Source organism: Pavona decussata, unplaced genomic scaffold (genome assembly GCF_977016875.1).
Source record: "Pavona decussata unplaced genomic scaffold, jaPavDecu1.1 SCAFFOLD_84, whole genome shotgun sequence".
Taxonomy (NCBI): domain Eukaryota; kingdom Metazoa; phylum Cnidaria; class Anthozoa; order Scleractinia; family Agariciidae; genus Pavona; species Pavona decussata.
The window spans coordinates 637,681-656,998 of record NW_028145502.1 but is presented as its reverse complement, the minus strand read 5'-3'; the positions used below and the strand labels follow the sequence as shown (position 1 = coordinate 656,998).

Sequence of the window (19,318 nt, the reverse complement as noted above, 5' to 3'; positions counted from 1 at the left end):
CAAAGAGAGCCAATCTGGACTGAAGTTCTCAGCGCAGATAACTGGCCCTTACCATTAATTATTTTTAAATCAAATTTGTTTCCCACCTGATTAAATAAAACCTTACATAACTAACTCACCAATTCTTAGAAATCTTGAAGTGAAGCATTGAGGCACCAAAGAATTGAATTTCTGGGGCCTGGGAAAAAATTAAAAGCAGTTACTCAATGCAACAAAACTGACTGATCTTGACCGGAATCATTATTACCTTATTATAGGAAATTAACAATGCACTTTATTGACGCGATTTTACAAAATTCGTGTTAATTTAATGTATCTTAATTAATGTCAATGTAAATTTAATGCACGCTATTTTACAACATTGTTATTTTAAAGCACCTAAATTTCATTACAAAACCTTATTCGTTCATGACTCCTCTATTGGCTCTTCAGAGTCACTATCTTTTGAATTGATAGGATGTAGTTAGGCTTCAAAACCAAATTTTCGGCTTTAAAAAAACTTAGAAACATTTGTGCACTTGTCTTGGAAGGTTTTATTGACGGAAGCCAAAACACAGTTTGGCATTCAGAAATGTAAAGTGCGAGTTTGCAGAATTATGAAAATCGCAGTAAATAAAGCAAGATGCTTCTCGAAAAATTCACGTTAATTTAATGCATATAAACCTAACTTTTGAAAAATTTGCGTTAATTTAGTGTAACGTAAATTTTCTTCGCCTTGTCTACATGCCGTGTTAATTTCCTATAATAAGGTAACCTTCTTACTGGATCAACATGTAAATTATCCGAACTGATTCTCCACATATTTCTTATGGTACTGGTTAGGAGAATTTACTTATTAAACATTTATTTTTTTCTTATGACCTGTAAGTTTGATCAAATAGAAATAATTATATGACTGTATTGTGAGGAGTTCTGAATTATCTACTTGTCGTATTGGGACCTAAAGAGATAATTTCAGTGACAGACTCCAACCTTTTCTTTCTGCATGAGCCGCCAACATAACTGCCAAGCCTGCTGTGATTTCTGTGTTGTCAACAGCCACTTGTGCGCAGTGTCTCTGTCTGCACGATTCTGTCCACTGTACAGTGTTAGCAATGCCTATCAATCAGAAGGAAAACATCTCAAAATTTTAATCTGTTTAGTAAACATGGGGATGATTCATCATGAATGCCTTTCAGACCAGGAAGGTGAGATACTCTCAAAAAATAAGAATACCTCTAGACTAGCAGTGGTCAGTACCAAACCAAGATACAAAATTAAACCAAAACTTTTAGTGCTTACAAGGAACAAGAAGAATCCCATTTACTATTACATTGGGTTATTCCAGAAAAAATCCACACCCCCCCGATGGATGGGGTCGTTTTTTAACCCCCCCTCTCACCTGGATTTCCTGAAGCACAAGACCCCCCCTCCTGTCTGGATTTCCAAAACAAAAGACCCCCCCTCCCGCCTGGATTTCCGGAAAAAAATATTAGGCTTAAATTTAATTTATTTTTAATATAAAATTCGCACAATCACGTCTAGAAGATGTTCTTTTTTAATTTCTAAAGCTTCTGCTAATATTAAAAACTCTCTCGCGTGGAACTAAAAAAAAGAAAGGAGCAACAATGCGAAAAAGCGAACGTGTTCATCCTTTGTGCCCAATGGACAACACCCATAGAATCTTAAAACGGCACGCAGAAAACGCACTGGCTGCTTGTTCAACTGCGCTACGGAGGATGGGACTTCAGAGAGGTTACCACTGTATATGTTGCAGGAACCCGTCCAAGAACTTTCTCCTTCTGTTGCTTTCGCAATAACTTACGTTTCCAAAAGTTTTTCCGAGGTACAGATGGCTACAAGTTCCTCTCGAGTATTTTCGACGAAGAGGGAATGTTTGGACCAAAATTCTTCGGAATTATCTTCTTCAGCTAATCGCTCTGCATCCTTGCTTGCACAAGTAAAAAATTCTTCCGCCTGACGCAGTGGAATCCACGCTAAGAATGCAATGGCGGACGTGAAATTACACAACGGTGGCGCGCTGGGTCTGGTACGAGTAGAAATGTGTCAGGCGTTTCAAACTCTTCGTTGCAACAATGTTGCGATGGCTCGTTCTTTACTATCTTGTTGCTCGCATTTTCTGCTATAAAAGGACCTGCGAAGGAACTTAGATTATCATTTATTTTAAGAGAAAAATATGTGAACAAAATATTTCTATTATTTTCAGGGTCTGAGAGCGCTGAAGTGTCACCGAACTAAACGTTCGAATTGCGTGAACTATTGGTCGAAATGACTCCTGCAGAAGACTTTCTTAAGTTCAACCCCCCCCTCCCGCCTGGATTTCCAGAGTCTTTGACCCCCCCTCCGGTGAGAATTTCCAGAATCCCATCCGTCGGGGAGGTGTGGATTTTTTCTGGAATAACCCATTGGAGTTTCCCCTAGCTTCCCACTGCCTGCGAGCAAGTTTGAAGGTAAAAGATACATTTTGTAAGCCTGATTCTGCCTCAGAATCCACTGCTACTCTGTAAAAGCAGGATTTTTAATAAAAGCTGGCAACTGGGGGTGGCACAATGGTGAGAGCACTCGCCTCCCACCAATGTGGCCCAGGTTTTGATTCCCGGATTTGGTGTGATAGTGGTTTTTCTCTGGGTACTCCGGTTTTCCCTCTTCTCAAAAACCAACATTTCCAAATTCAAATTTGTTCCAGATTATTGTACAAGCACTTACTCATGATCCTCTGGCTCGGGAGATCTTGCAAGCACTCCCTGTGCTATTGACATTAAATAAATTACTTAGGGAACTGGTCATTACAAGTTTGTTCGAAGAGGACCTACCTTGTCTGGGGTAGGGAGGTTATCGAAGACACCAGCTATCTCATGAATGTTACCGACAAAATTTTATTGGCTATAAAATTTGAGTTGACACAGAAATATTCAGCTAACAAGAAATAAATAAACAAGAAAAGTGAGGTTTGAATCTCACTGTCATTTTTTACTGCTGGATAGAGGGGTGCAGGGCTCGAAATTGCGACCAATACAGTCGCATTTACGACTTAATTTTTGCGTTTGCGACTAAAATTTCCGGAGGAGTCGCAAATTTGCGAGTTGTTTTCGCATAGACAAATAACGATTAAAAGTCTAGCTATCACTACTTTGCCACATTTTTTTGGCCAAAATAAATACATAACAAAGCGTCTTCGTGTAAATGTAAATAAAACGCAAAGTTAATAAACATGATAAGTAGGATCTTTTATAGTTGTTTTTTTTTTATGAAGCCATTGCGTTACACTTTCTTCAACACAATAAGGATGTCTTATGTTTCACTTGCAAGTTCGCGTTGATTTGGTGTTCAAGTGCAAATTGTTTCGTTGGTATTTTATACAAACAAGTTCAATGCGTTTGAAGGCGAAATCGCAATGCTTTGCAAATGAAACTTTCCGATCAAAATCTCCGGTTTTGAAGGTTGAGATGTAAGCGCGGCGCGGTATTAAACCTGTGACATCTTCGCGTTGCCGATATGCAAATTCGGTGCACAATGAACTGAAATCAATTCTGAACCAGAACTACACAGTTTACGCCAGCTCTTCAACAACGTTAGCGTTTTCGATTTACTTTATTCGCAACTTTGTTTTTTCTTGGTAGAAATCGTATTTGCTTGCAACCACAAGGATTGAAATAAGTTCGATTCCATAGCGGTAATTAGCAAAGCACGATACATGCCACGTATGCAAATTTGAACCACGGTGAACTTGAAAAACATTGTAAGTTTCAGGATTTTCAAAAAGTGTTTTATAGATACAGGCACAAAACTTGACTTTAAAAAGGCTGGTTTTTTAATGTAGGAATTGTGTGTGTGCGGGAAAGTTTCAATTTCAAATTGATTTCCCGGCGAGTTCGCTTAGCGCATCGCTTTACAAACTCGTCGCTATTACATGTAAAACGAAACCTTTGAAGTGACTGAAGACACGATTTTTGTAAAATAAATCATTTCTTACATTGTGCACGAATCGAAACCTTTGAACTGAATGAAGACAAAATTGTTTCGAATCACATAACTCTTACAATGCGAACACGTTGGCACGCGTTTTAAGAATGGCACGGAAAATCGCATCACAAGACAAGTGCGCGAGAAACTCGGTTGTTTTCTTCTCACGAGAAACTCGGTAATATTCCAAAATTTCCGCTTTCGTGATTCTCGCGAGGCGAGATTCGTTCTGGTACACAGTCGTTATTAGAGCTAGATAACGTGAAAGCTATTGAAGTAATAAAATTAAAGTGTTGTTAATCATTTGTGAGACAGAGCTATTTATTAACTAATTATGGTTAGTTAGTTTTGCGATTAAAATTCGTGAACTTGCGACTAGATTTTCATAGCCAGTCGCAAATGGCGACTGAATTTTTTTTTTAATTTCGAGCCCTGGGGTGGCTATGCAATAAAGACACCATCTTTAGAGGTTGAGGAAAGGGGGTGCAGGCAGAGACCACTATTTATTTTGTGGTTTGGTGGGTCCTGTTCGAGTATGGTAGTTTCGACAACTTCCCTTACTTACTTACTTATGCGTGTTCACTTCCAAATTAAACTCAAATTCAGTATAATGCAAGACAACACAATCTTCTAACTATGGATCTTCTTCTTTTAGAATTTTTGGAGGGTAATTTGGGGAAAATTATACGACAAATTTGTGGAAGAGTGTAGAGGATCGAGAGATCGGGGCTTACATGTAAAAATAATTCAATATGCACACCTGCTCAGATTGAAACAACAAAGCCTGCAGCTCCTCTTCACTGAAATTCATCTTACTAAACTTTCGGACTGACTGGTCGACGAACTTGGCTATTTATCCGTATTCCATGTTCTGATCTCTTGTTCTGGGATCTATCGAGGATCTGTCAAATTTCTGCCGCCATCTTGAGTTCTTATGCGCAGACACCAAATGCGCAACAGTTAATTCGAAATTCCGCTGAATAAGCATCCTCGTCCCCAATGCCCCCGCGCTTTTTTACTGCCGCGTGATTAACCGGATTGTAGGCACTGGGAACATGTTTGAGCTAGAGCTGTTGCAATGGGGCGTTTCTGTGGGTATAAAACTATTTGAAAACTGCAGCTCGGAAATTTCAATAATCTTCAAGTCAATTCAAAAAATTCAAAAAAAAAAAATTGTTTCCACTAAAAATATCTATTAATTCTTTTTTTTTTTTTTGAACAGATTGATAACTGTATATTTCCACAAAATATCCACCCCTCCTCCCCTTCCTTACAGAAGGGATTGGAAATTCCAGAGAGGTGAGAGGGCTCAAATGTCAAACAAATTAAATTAAAGAAATGTGTGGAGCCAAATAATTTGGAATTTCAAGAGAGGGGTAGGGGATCTTCTAAAAAAATACCCCCATGGGGGGGAGGAGGGGGTATGGATATTTTCTGCTGCCCAACTTGATTAGAATTGTTTACTATCTGTGCATAGCAATAATTTTATGTAAAATTTACAAAAAAACTAACTAAAAGTTGAAGTTGATGCCTGGAATCAAAAGACAACACCCATATTTTTTTTTCGAGCACCTGAAGCTGGATAGCCATATGCATATCCTATGCATATGGTAACCCTTACAAATAGTCTGATTTGTGATATATTTAGTACCCTCACCAGCTTGGTTACAGATACACATCTTACTTACCAAGTTTGAGGTCTGTATTGTAAGTTACGGACCAAGTTTTTCCCGTTGATTTATGGCTCAAGCACAAAGCCATAAATCGACAGCAAAAAAAAAAAACATGAGGATCCATAACTTACAGTACGGACCAAGAAAACAAGGTTAGTGAGATATTTATTATATCTCTGAGGTTAATCTGGAGCACAGGAAAGGAAACTTTCAAATTTAGTAGCCCGTACAGTGAAATACAGTCCACAAAACTGACCAATCACACTGCGCGTACTAACTGAGAGATATAATAAAATGAGTTACAGTATCCACCAGTATCAGGAGATGACGCCAGGAATACTAATTTTGATAATCTGGTCACACATAAGAGAAAGATTTCAATGACTTGACCTGAACCAGGTTTGTTTTCCTTCTGATCAAGCCCTGTACTCTCCTGACTGTCTCACCAACTTACATTCACTTAAAGTAAGGAGAACGAAGGAGTTCATCACTCTGGATCAAATGAAAATAAAAAAGGAGTCTGTCATGTGGTACACATAAAAAGATTGCGTTTTATTGCTTTTAAAAAATGTTACAATGTATGTGCATTCTCGAAGACTAAGAAATATTTAATCTTACACTAACAGATATATCATTAGCTCGATCTTGAAGCAAAAATTATGGTAAGAAATTGTCCTACACATTGTGTTGCATAAGTTATATTATACCTAACCTAGCAGAAGATATTAACCTTTCTGAGCCTATTGAAATTTTATTCCCCAAGAATAAAGATAACTTTGAGGAGAGAATATGTTACAAGGCACTACAAAAGCTGCCCTGTAATACAAAGCACTCCTTTGCAAAAACTAGCAAACGGTGTTCCCTGCATGAACCAGTGTTTCATTAGATATAGTTTAAAATTATGTATGTTTAAGAAGAAACATACATGTATGCAGTATTGAGGGAAGCCACTCAGGCCCACATTTCCCAGTAGAAAATAGCACCTATCCTCAAAGACCCAAGGGAACTGCCAATTTTTGCTCGGTTTACTTCTTCCCTCCCTGACTGTCCCAGGGTCCCTGAGGATGAATACCCCTCCTTCCCATGACCAAATTTCCTCTCTGGCTTATGCACCTATCAATGTTAAGCCCAGATGAGGGGGAGAGGGTGGAGGGGAGGGGAAGGAAAATGTAAAGCCTATGTCTTACCATCCCCACCCTGGATCATTTGTATATCAAATGTATGACCACTGTGCATCCATTATGTGCTTAGAAGGAAATAAATCACCAAGACCGAGGGGATTTAACCTAACCTGACACTTTTTTGCAGCAATTTTGAAAGGATTTCAACAAAGCTTTAAATGTAAGAAAGTTAATTAATGCCATAAAATTTACAACGTAAAATACATCACAAATCTGGTGTTTGAACAAACATTAACCAAAATATTCTTTAAAATGATAATTATCTCAAACAATTGAAACATAAGACTTAGCGTTTGAGTGATAACAAATACACAAAACTCAAGCACTCAGAATGTTGCTTCATTTTAACTTAGAAACAATATAATGCAACTGTTTGCAAAATAACATAGAAGAACTTAATTTACAATCTATATTAAATTATAAGCCAGATAAAAAGGCATCTCTCACGTCTTTTCCTTTGGGGAGACGCCATTCTCTCTCCTCAAAGTTTTGTGTACATATACCCTGGTCAAAGAGCTTTCTTCTTTCTCCTCAAACAAAATTGAACTGTAAAGTGGTGAATACAAGTTGCAAAGCAGCATGAGAAGAAACTCTGGGACCAGAATAATGTACTTAGGGCAAAAAAGTTTTTGACAAATAAATGTTCAAAAATTGCTCTGTTTTCAGGTAGGCAATGAAGCTGTCTTAAAGTTTGCAACAGCTGAAGCTACTGATGTCATTGCAAAAATATGTACTTCACTCAAATATCATTAATTCGACTACAGTTCAAAAATGTGATATTTCATATGTTGACACACTGTAAAATAATATATTTCTAAATTTGTTTAAAATCAAGCCGTCATAATTGACATGAGCATGTATGTGACCATAATTAAAACTAAGTGCAAATTATTCTTTTTCTATCAAAAGTTTTTCTCCAGACTAGCACAAATCACTTGGTCACAAAAAACAAGATGCATAAGCAATTAATGCTGGCTGAAGACTACAAGATACAGACTTTGGGAATGTCCAAATTCTCAAATGCCAACAAATACAAAATTTAAAGTATCATTATTGGTCATAAAAATGTTAAAAGTGGTTCAGCTGTGAACAGTTATTTCTTAATTACATACCAGAGTCCTATAAAGAACACAGTCCCCTTTTCAAAGGAAACAATTTAAGGGACAGTATCACACCATTTTTAGTAACACATTGAAAATCGAAAAGACGCTATTTGGTTGATAGCAACCGAGATATAATGACCAAAATTCCATTAAAGACTATCACAATGCAAAGAAACTATCCACAGATATTTTCGCCGGCAGATGACCAAAATAAAAATGAGTCCAAATTTAAAAATATCGGACCAACGTTTTCAATTTTCGCTGTGGTAACGCACTAAAAATCGGTTTTTCTATATTTTGGTTCAAACTTTCATCTCAGTAGAATAATTATTAATATTTTAGAAATTAATTAACACAGTGTTCAAAGTTTTAATTTTGTGAATTTTTGCCCAAAATCACGATATCTCCCATGATACTGTCCCTTTAATATATCTCTCTTAGTCCTTTGTTCTTCTTTTGCTACCCTGAAATGAGTTGTCAAAACATTGACAAGTTGGTGTCAAAAATGGCATGACTTAACATAAACGAGAAACCTGTCATTTTTAATCCGCATAGCCATAACTACATGGCTTTATATACACTATCATTTAACTGTTTACTGAGGTTCAATACAATGTACAGGACTTCTAAAATTCAGTAAGATAAAAACGTGGAAAACTACAGATCCACTACATTAAAGTATTAACAATGCTTTGGGTAAGAAAATTATGATTATTTCATTTACTAATTTACCCAGATAAATTAGTACATAATTATTTTAAGCTGTTTCAAGCGTCGTTCATACCACAGCATTGAAATTTACAAAAAATCAAACGTCTCTGGCTAGAAAATAATAATACTTCAAAGTGATATGTGCACAAAATATACAATTTTTTTCAAAAGTACTAAAAATTTTCTCGGAAAACAGTTTCCAGATCCTACCACATGTAAACAAGTATGCCTAAAATTTACAGGTAAAAACAGACCGAAAATTAGTTTTACTTTATCCAAAGAACTTTACAAATACATCCTGCATAATGAAAATTTCACAATATTGTGTCCTACGAAGGACATAAACTTAACTATCGTGCGAAATATATACACATTCAGAAAATGAGCTTCCTTAGTATAGCATGCATGTGATATAAAACACTCTCTTCGTTAATAAAAAAAAAAGAAAATTTTATCAATATACGTTTAAGATTTAACCTTGATTTTACGTCGTTATATAATGCCGGTACTATACTGTATCTATAACATTAATAGCGACGGTCAATATCTGTATATTTTGATAGTGTTAAACAGCTTTCATTCACGAATGAAAATCTGCAATATTTTCGATGAAAGAATAAAAATGTGATGAAAAAAGGGGCTTTACTAACGAAAAAACAAAACTGATTATCGGAGTGAAGTTAAAAAATTATCCGACATTTGCAAGTAAAGTGCTTAATTCGAAATTTCCCTTAAAAGCTTACCACCTTCCTAAAACCAGCCAACTCGTGCATCCGAAATCTGTCCCTGATATGCGGCCTCACATCATCTTTACGGTTTGCGATCATTTCTAAGAAAGGAAGCAGTTCTAAGAGCTCTCGATCGGCTTGATCAACAAACCAACTTTCAATTGGAATGCCATTGAAAATCTGGTAAGCGAATGCTTGCGGCGAATTGTCTACAATCATTGTTTTGGATAAGTCCCTTCCAAGGATATTCAAATCTTTGATGTAGTTCCCCTGGACACAAACGCAGTGTTCCCGAAAGAGGCGATGTCGAAAGTATTTTCGGCCAGGATCTAAGATATTCAACAGCTTGTCTGCATAAACTTTCTTAGAGGCAGTGAAAAGGATAACTTCAAACATACTCGCGACTCTCTCAAGAAACGGCTTTAGATGAGGTCTTGTCCGCACGAATACTTGATAACATATGTCTTGGTAAAGCACGGGGAAGGACAAATTGGCATCTTCAAGTCTGTTAAGGCTACAGTGAACAAGTGTCTCGTCAAGATCAAGAACTAGGCAAAATTCCGGCGTGCTTCGAGTCCGTAAAGGCAAAACTGGACCGCGGCTTTTCGCATCTTCTCCTTCTTCTGGTGGCGGGAGGTTGCGAATGAAATAAAACGGATCATAAACTTCCCACTCAGGCTCTGAAGATTCAGGAAGATCATCATCAACATTTCCATTCACATCTCCATTCGGCGCAGCCAAAGCGCGCTTATTCACAGTCGACGAACCATGTTGCCACAAAGCCTTCTCCTCGTTTACGCCGCCATTGCTCTCCCCACAAATCCGAGATCCACTAGCTGCTGAAGAAGTCGAAACGATTTGTCCTTCTTTCCCAACGTTTTGAATGTGTCCATTCTTTCCAAACAGTGTAAAAACAGGTGAAAATAACGTTCCTAGAATAGATTTACGCTTCGATTGTTCCCCATCGGGAAAGGAATTTGTAGTAACAGCATTTACAACTGTTGTCTCGGTAGTGAATTTTCGCTTCTTGAGCAGGTTTGACGTGATTATAGCATCTTCTTCGTCTTCGCTTTCCGAGTCGGATCTTCTACGTTTCGGCGGACGATCTTTCTCACTTTCCTTCGATGGCGACCAAAGGAAAGTTTTGATTGAACTGAGCAGATTTCTGCCAGGAGAATTCACGGGGGTTTCACCGGTCTCGAGGACTGTCGTTTCGCTGTTGGCTGCGTCCATTATATTGTCGATTTACGTTTTTCAAACCGTCTTTCACTGGTGGCATAACACCCCACGTCCGCCAGCCGTTAACTTATTTTTTTTGTAGATTCAATCGTAACCAAAATAAACTGAAGTGGACGGTAGAAAACGAAAACTTTTGATTCACGCAATTTTGCACGGAGTGTGTGGCTAGGCTAGCATCGTAAACTAATCTGCCCAGTGACAGACCTCGACACGTCGATTTGGTTGAATGCACACTTCATGCAAATATGCGTAAAACAATCCCATATTTGCATACAACTCAATTTCGCGCGCTCAACAAGAAACAAAATCTGCATAAAACGCGACATATTTCTGCGGATAAAAAACCTCATAACATTTTGAAAGTTGCCCAGTTTCGAGAACTCATTTTTAATTTTTCAGTATTACAGAGTTTTCTTAATTTTTTCAACGCTAAAAATAAACACGCGAGGGCGATCGAAAAACCAATGCACCGGAAATAAAGCAACTATGACGTTATAGCATAATAAACAAAGCACACTTGTCTTTCCTACAATGTTATGACTGCTGTATTCTCCCTTCAAATCCTTTGACCTTTGTGCATCTGTTAACCAATAAATGGTCTCCAATGTAAACCAAATTCTTTGTAAGTTAGACGTCTTTGAAGTAAAAATAACCTGCCGGGGTTTGCCTAGAACACGAATGCATTAAAAAGAGCGGGAAGTAGCGTGACTAACGTTTTTTTTAATATGTTATATTAAAAAAAAAATAATTACATAAATGACCACGAAAACAAAATTGATAAATTTTCCGTCGATTACACATGTTTAGCAGTTCAGATAACATCCTGAAACCTATACTTTCTTCTCAATTTTTTACGCGGGATGCCCTGAGGGGGCATACCGTGTCTTAAAACGGGTCGATTTCTTTTTTTTTTTCTTCGTCGTATACACAAATCGGTACATTAATTTATTCATTAAACTCTCCCCTCTCCTACTCGGGATGTATTGTTTTGATTGTCTTCAACAAAAGCAGGCCAATCAAAATCCATTCTTGTCGCTTATATTGCGAGGGAGGGGACCCACTCACCCCTACCTGTGTGACGTCAATGCATCATTTGATATATTTATTAAAGACGGATTAAGTCGCGCCATATTGTTTTAACATGTTCTGGACTCAAGTGTGCCGTTTTCAAAGGGAAATTTCACCATTTTGAAGCCGTAAATCGAAAGAATAACTTCTAAGAAGCACCCGACACGTAAAACGGTGGAAATTGGTGAGTTCTTAGTGAAGGAATCGTGCTTTGTTTGACAGTCTTAGACCACGACGCGAGACTGAAAAGAGGTCATTGAGAAGCTTACGTTATCGTAATGGAATTTGACAAATTTCCGCTGATAGTCTGAGTCGCGTAACACACGGAAAACAACGTAACGCGATCGTCGTGACTCAAACTATTCCATTAGCAAGGATAGTTTTATCAATCGGCGAAGCATACAGTTGGAATTTCCTACTCGGGATGTATTGTTCTGATTGTCTTTAACAAAGGCAGGCCAATCAAAATCCATTCTTATCGCTAGGGAGGGGACCCACTCACCCTTACCTGTGTGACGTCAACGCATCATTTGATTTCTTCATTAAAACTGCATTAAATTGTGGAGCCATATTGTTAACATGTTCTGGACTCAAGTGTGCCGTTTTCAAACGGAAATTTCACCATTTTGAAGCAGTAAATCGAAAGAATAACTTCTAAGAAGCACTCGACATCTAAAACGGTGGAAATTGGAGAGTTCCTGGCGAAGGAATCGTGCTTTCTTTGACAGTCTTAGTCCACGACTGCAGACAGAGAAGAGGTCATTGAGAAGCTTACGTTATCGCAATGGAATTCCCGCAATTTCCCTTGAAAACCTGAGTAACGTAACACAAGGGGAACAACGTAACGCGATCGTCGTGACTCAAACTATTCCATTAGCAAGGATAGTTTTATCAATCGGCGAAGCATACAGTTGGAATAAATGAATCAGTCCGGGCATCACGTGTAATGCCAGTATAGCATATTCATTAAACTCACCCCTCTCCTACTCGGGGTGTATTGTTCTGATTGTCTTCAACAAAAGCAGGCCAATCAAAATCCATTCTTGTCGCTTACATCGCGAGGGAGGGGACCCACTCACCCCTACCTGTGTGACGTCAACGCATCATTTGATCTATTTATTAAAAACGGATTAAATTTGGGGCGATATTGTTTATAACATGTTCTGGACTCAAGTGTGCCGTTTTCAAACGGAAATTTCACCATTTTGAAGCGGCAAATCGAAAGAATAACTTCTAAGAAGCACTCGACATTTAAAACGGTAGAAATTGGTGAGTTCATGGCGAAGGAATCGTGCTTTGTTTGACAGTCCTTGACCACGACGCGAGACTAAAAAGAGGTCATTGAGAAGCTTACGTTATCGTAATGGAATTCCACACATTTCCGGTGAAAGTCTGAGTCGCGTAACACAAGGAAAACAACCTAACGCGATCGTCGTGACTCAAACTATTCCATTAGCAAGGATAGTTTTATCAATCGGCGAAGCATATAGTTGGAAAAAATGAATCAGCCCCAGCATCACGCGTAATGCCAGTAAAGCTGGCATCTTGTTTTAAATTGAACTTAAGAGGTACAAAGTCCAAACCGAGACGATGCGTGATCGATCGTTCAGGGGCTCGTGTTAATCGTCTCATTTTATGAAGTGGGAAGGGCTGGTATAATTTGAGAGGGGAGGGGGGATATGAAAGTCTTCACAAGAAAGGTGGATAAACTAATAAAAACAAAGTCCAAAACAGTGAGAAATTTAATGTGCAGTGTAACCCAATTTTCGTTATCTTGCTTGTGTGTCCTCGATGTCGGTGGGAGGGTGGGGGGGGGGGTGGGGGGAGTTTTATCCCAAGGCTTGGTGGGAGGGCCACTCGGAACAGTAGAGAACTCCGTCAGTATTTTTCCGAAACATTTTGTTTCTAATGTGTTTCACAGAAACGTTTTAGAAGATATGACAACAAATCACCCATTTTACGTGCCCGATGTACGTAGTTACCTGGAACGGTGAAAAAACTAGTGTTTTAATTAATACAGACATACATGATACATAGCCCTCTGGATGCGAGGAATTGCGCGATTTGATTCCTCCCCTAGAAGAAACAGAAAAGTTGGAGACCCTTTAACCTACAGGTTGTTTCTAGGGAGTTTGGGTTTCTTTGTGGCTTGGCGTTCCGTCCAGGTTCGCGCGTTTTCTCGTTCCTACAATCGAACAGGGCTCAAGAATGGGCGTGTGCTGTCGACGCGTGTTTATCGTTCCACATTACTTCAAACTGTCTTCAGAGCCCCAAGAGTCTATAACTTAGGGTGCATTGTTTTGGCGCCTGAATTGTTATGCATGGAATAGACGGTATAAATGTTCTTTGGGGGCCTATACCCTTTCCACAATCGCGGAACCAGACCTTCAGGTACTGGGGGCCCTCACTTGAACGCTTAACTGCTTCTCTTCACGAAAAGGAATCACCTCGGCTCTCGTAGGAAACGGTAAGCTTTCCCCTTTATCCACCACAGGGATAGTACTTTGTTCATTCCGCCTTCAACAGCAGAATGAACGGAATAAGGTTAACTCAGAATAGAAGGAATTGCGTTCTTGTGGGGAGGTGCAGAATTGTGTTCTTTTGAGAACTGAAATTCTATGTCATTCCTAAATCGGAATAAGAGAATAGCCAGAATTTTTCCAAAAGAATGTGCCCTTGGGTTAATTTTCAGAGCCGAGGTTACTTCACAGCACCAGCCTCTCATGCAGTTTTTAGGGGACTCGTACTACCTCCTCCCTCGACCCTCCCCTAAAAACGACTGCGTGGGAGGCTATCACAGCACCATCTGAGATTGGGGAAAAAAAGTGGCACTCAAATTCAATGTCCTCTTTTATTTACTTAAAACAAACCCCAAAATAAAATATCAATGATATAGGTTAACTACGCTGGTTACATTCTTGTCATCAGATCATAGACCCGCAATGGATGCTTTTGTCTGTGGTCTTCATTAGCGAACGTTAATAGCAAGAAGGAAACAAAACACAAAATAACATCAAGGTTACAACTAAAACTAACCAATCAACAAAAATGTCGTGCCCTCCTGATCTTGCAATGAGCCTTCGGGCCGAAAAAAAACCTTATCATGTTCGGATTTCCCTCGAGTTTGAATCTAGCCGAGCCAGTTTGAAGGGTTTTTCATGCACCGATGGTCATTGTCTTGCCAGTAATCGGCCAACATACAGCTAGCCCATTAGCCCTAGCCATTCGTAACTTTCCCTCGACATTTGAGGGGGCTATTGTATGGAATGAAATCATGACGTCTTAATCTACACAAGCTACTAAAAGATGTTTAACGTTCCAATAAAATAAGATTAACGTTTCCTTATAAATTATTATTTTTTAAAATACTTGACGGTAACTTGAACGAACTTCTTCTTCTAGTTTATTGACGTATTTCAAGCGAGTAAAACAGCATAAACGAAAGTTCTGTACAGTTCAGTGGGCGAGACTGGGCGATTACTGTACTGGCCTGTTCTGGAATTGTCTGAAATTAAAAATCAAAAGAAAAAAATGTTAACTTTGCCAACAGACTTCGTACGTTGATCGAGTCAGTGCACTAATTGATTGATTGATTGATTGATTGATCGATCGAGAAAGCAATTGCAGTTTGCTAATTTTGGTGATTGTGGCTGGGAGAATTGTTAGTATTAGAAAAAGAATGTTCATTCATCTCTTTCATTTCAACCTTTAGCCTAAAAGGTCAAATTGGTGAGCTGTGTAATTTATTATTATTATTATTATTATTATCATTATCATTATCATTATCATTATCATTATCATTATCATTATCATTATTATCATTATTATTACTATTATTATTATTATTATTATTATTATTATTATTATTATTTATCATATTGATAATAATGGTCTCATTACTTACCATCCCATCTGTCCTCAGCACTTCTGATGGTAAGAGTTCACCTTACAGATGGTCTTGCCCTGGCCAGCATCACCGCGGGCGCAGAAGCACTCCTTGCACGTGAACTGATCACGTTTGATTTGCTCGCGCCACGTGCTCACACTTGCTTGTTGTAAAGCTCCAAATTTATCCTTATTCTCTGATCCTAAGAATGGAAGTCCAAACACAGAGCCCTGTGTTCCTCTCATGAGCGCCATGTATTCGCCTTCTGGTAGAGGAGCAATACCTGTACCAATTTCAGGCTTCTTTCTGTAGAACACTTTGCCTCTGAAGTCTTGTCCGACGATCTCACCACGGAATTTCCTGTACTTGCCGATGACGTTTAGAGTAATGTCTTTGGTCTCCAACAATTTGCCGATACTGTCTACGGAAACTGCGTTAGCAAATGCATTGCGTTCCGTACTGGTCAGCAGTAGGAAGATCTTTGTTGCAGCTGAAGCAAAGCAAATAGTATTAATTAGTAAACGAAATGCTTGGGCGGAAGTGTATGTACGTGGCGCTCTGCAGAGGGTTTATTTGGGTGTGACAACGTAGAGGATCCTAAGGTAAATATTCTCTTGTTCAAAAGTACTTAACTCTTTCGCATAACGACGGGAAACGATAGAGCCCCCACCCTTTGAGCGCGAAAACTTTAAAATACGACCCTGTTCAAAGTAAGAAGTCAAATCCCTGACAGGTCGCAGGGAAGTCGAAGTTTATTTGTTTCCGATAAGATAAACTGTATATAATGGCATGTTTCTCCAGGATTTCTGCGACGTTATTACTGAGTAATCGACTCTGTTGATAAAATCCTTAACGTGAAAGCTTATAAGGCGGATAACAGATTTCAAATTGCGCACCCCTCGAAAATTTGTCTAGTTTTTATGGACAACGCTTTAACATAACACGGCACCGGGTATTAACAGAATAAAGAAATGAATAGATTTTATTTAAACTCACCAGGTCTGAAAGGATATACATATGCAGCCGATGCCATGGCCTCTAAAGCATCGCTGGTGTCGTTCTCAGACTCCTCGCCAGCGAACTTCAGATGCTCAAACGCACGCTCAACGCTGGGTAAGTCATTCATTAGCTGGCCGTCAAGAGTGATTGGATGTGGGCGCGAATGCAGCAATCGTCCGCCATAAGCCATGACGCCAAATTTAAAGGAGTACTTTGATTCATCCAGAGCTTGGGTGATACTGTTGAGGAAGGTTGGTAGCTTCTCAGCGTAGCTCTTCAAGACTGATGTCTCGTGCACTAGAACAACAACGTCGACCATCCTGTCTGCATGCTGGTACCATCTTTGTCCAATCTGGTTGCTGCCACAGCGACCTGAAGATATTGAATTAAATTCTCATTACTGTAACCCATACAAATTGCATTGATTAAATTGGGAGAAGTTATACAGACATCGCCAGAGAAGGAATTTGCTCAGGATGTCGATCATGTAAGGTGAAAGAAATCATGGGGCGTTTCTCGATGTAAATGATAAAATGTGAAAAATCGCAACCTATATAACGAAGGCATTAGGTTTTGACGCTGACAGACGTCTCAACTCAGCACAATTTGTTGAAGTAGACCGTTATCTACACTCAAATTTTAAAAACTTTCGAGTGCCAAACTATGAGAAGCTATCGAGCAGTGCTTTCTGTCGTGTTACTGTTGAATTGTTCTTACGTACCACACTCTGGCAAATAATCGGCCCATTCTCCTCGCAGCCTAACCAGTTCGACGTAAGCAGCAGTAGTGTTGCAGTGCTTCATGTCTTTAGGCGTGCTTGTGTCGCATTCTTTGTAGTCGAGCTCGCAAGCCTTGACGAAAGGCTCTGGGTTGACGATCGAAGCGTAGCGATGAAGAGGCGATTCCTTATCCTTGAACAGACTACGGCAGCGTTGTACGTAGCTAGACTCCTTGCATTTAGGCTTTTCATTATCCAAGTTCACAATTCTGCATTCGGGATCACGAGTAATCTCCCAAGAGTTGACAAATTCCAACAGATTCTTGGTGGGTTTGCTGTTACTGGTCATGAACTCGTCATGGAACTCGTTGTTATTTGTTCCGAGGAGACCTGAAAGTAAATACGACAAAACGGTAAGCACAAAAGCCTGCAACTGGAGGAGCTTAATCCCACGTCTTTATAGTAAGCGACTAGCACTACGTCTTCGCCTCCTTTCTGAGATTCTACTCCAGTTAAGTTTTCTACCACCTCCTCCGCCCTGTAAGATGCTAGATGATCGATCATAACTTTGAATTGTTTTGTTTTCTCAGCTGGGCGAGCTGAGAACCATTTATGTTATACTATAAAGAGGAAAGAGACTGCTGAGGACAAGTTCTGTCGTCCAACGAGGGAATATGACACCATGATTAAAAAAGAATGTTGATACACTCTCCTCAAGTCTTCTCTTTGAAGTACATGTGATCAGTTGCTTTAATCTCCGTACTACAATATTGGAGAAATAACAATTAAAACACATTTCTAACCTGCCATCCTTCCGTGGAACCACTTAGCGATGTTGAATGTGCACAGGTAATGCTCCACGTCACAGACGATCTCCAGGCCGAGGTCATGGCGGAGGACAATGAAGGAGCCTTCTCGCTGAACTGTGGTGTTGAACGCTTCCACCGGAAGTTCGCTGTGGTAGCCGTCAGAGATCTTCTTTCCAGACGAAGTAACCTAAAAAATTATGGAAACGTAACTAGATAAGTCGGGATCGGTTGAGGGGGTTAAACCTATTTATTTCAGTGAAATGTAACTGAAGAGAAACCGAATGAAACAATGAAAGGTAGGAACTGGTCATCCTTTTTGTGAAGCAGAACTACAAGGCTGCACGGGATAATATTTTTGTCCATTATGAATATCAAAACCTCTTGTCAGCGATCAGCTCTCAAACGGAACCACCATCCTGGGATGCCGTTTGAGGTGATCCTTGAAAAATGCATTAGGAAACTCAAGAAGATAGTCTCCTGTAAAGACTAATTTTCAGCTGTAATTGATGTTTTACTATTCGTAATTTACCGGTAATATACAGATGAAAGCGAAACTATGTGAATGCACTAATTCAGTTGTTTCTCACCTTGACAATGGTCTCTACTCTGCCATCCTGGTGGATCTTTACACTAGAGTCCTCTGTGACCACAATGATGGCGGTCTCTTGGCTCAAGATGGTGAACTTGTTGTCACGGACGTCTCTGGCCAGTACATACATGCAGCCAGTCTTCTTATAACCAGGGAACGCATAGTAGGTTCCGTCAAAGGTGTACACATGAGGCCCTCCAAAGATCATGGCAGTACCTGTATAGATTACAATAACGGTATTGTCAGTTCTTTTTTCTATAGAGGTTTTCGTTTCCCCAGTCATAATATATAGATCGTTCGAGAATGTGATGTATGTACGACCAACAAATTGATACATAAACTGTGAGGATTCCAATCAAAGCTGTGGTGAGGTTTGTTATGGTTCAAGCTGGTTGTAACTTTAGAAACTGTGGGTTAAGTCAAAAAGCGTGACCATACAAAGGAACGTTTTGGAGCAGTACTTTCTTACAGTGATGTTCGATTTAAAATGATTTTGCAAGTGAAAATATTTCAAAAGCTTGATCGAACTGAGGGGGTTGATAACTCCAGATGCTTTCAAAGAAATTATACTGAGCAACGTTGTTCTTACTTTGAGTCTTCAACTATAACCCTTCAAAAATAGGTGAAGTAGGTTTTTTCCCAGCGAAGTAT

At 39.2% G+C, this 19,318-nt stretch overlaps 3 protein-coding genes across 4 annotated transcripts in view; all 3 read right to left on the bottom strand.

Annotated features, from left to right (window-relative positions):
* Positions 1–4,917, bottom strand: part of LOC146475281 (importin-13-like) — a 29,474-nt gene extending 24,557 nt beyond the window's left edge. Inside the window, exons 1-4 of one of the 2 annotated variants that reach the window (XM_085115657.1) lie at positions 4,724–4,866; positions 2,814–2,916; positions 973–1,098; positions 120–178 (exon numbers count right to left, since the gene is read on the bottom strand). In XM_085115657.1, coding sequence (XP_084971783.1) covers positions 120–178; positions 973–987 — 74 coding nt within the window. In that variant the 5' untranslated portion in view covers positions 988–1,098; positions 2,814–2,916; positions 4,724–4,866. Of the gene's footprint in view, positions 1–119; positions 179–972; positions 1,099–2,813; positions 2,917–4,723 lie in introns of both variants that reach the window. The other variant, XM_085115656.1, reaches the window with a different exon arrangement.
* Positions 4,918–6,162: 1,245 nt separating this feature from the next.
* Positions 6,163–10,940, bottom strand: LOC146475280 (CTD small phosphatase-like protein 3). Its single transcript, XM_085115655.1, has one exon. The coding sequence runs from the start codon at positions 10,590–10,592 to the stop codon at positions 9,363–9,365; it is 1,230 nt and encodes a 409-aa protein (XP_084971781.1). The 5' UTR covers positions 10,593–10,940; the 3' UTR covers positions 6,163–9,362.
* A 3,563-nt stretch (positions 10,941–14,503) lies between these two features.
* Positions 14,504–19,318, bottom strand: part of LOC146475279 (uncharacterized) — a 34,575-nt gene continuing 29,760 nt past the window's right edge. Inside the window, exons 16-21 of the mRNA XM_085115654.1 lie at positions 18,666–18,883; positions 18,073–18,265; positions 17,273–17,659; positions 16,549–16,923; positions 15,571–16,042; positions 14,504–15,171 (exon numbers count right to left, since the gene is read on the bottom strand). Coding sequence (XP_084971780.1) covers positions 15,585–16,042; positions 16,549–16,923; positions 17,273–17,659; positions 18,073–18,265; positions 18,666–18,883 — 1,631 coding nt within the window. The 3' untranslated portion in view covers positions 14,504–15,171; positions 15,571–15,584. The remainder of the gene's footprint in view (positions 15,172–15,570; positions 16,043–16,548; positions 16,924–17,272; positions 17,660–18,072; positions 18,266–18,665; positions 18,884–19,318) is intronic.

What these genes read in the sequence shown, in the direction of transcription:
- LOC146475280 (XM_085115655.1), bottom strand. Translation starts at nt 10,592, where the DNA reads ATGGACGCAGCCAACAGCGAAACGACAGTCCTCGAGACCGGTGAAACC.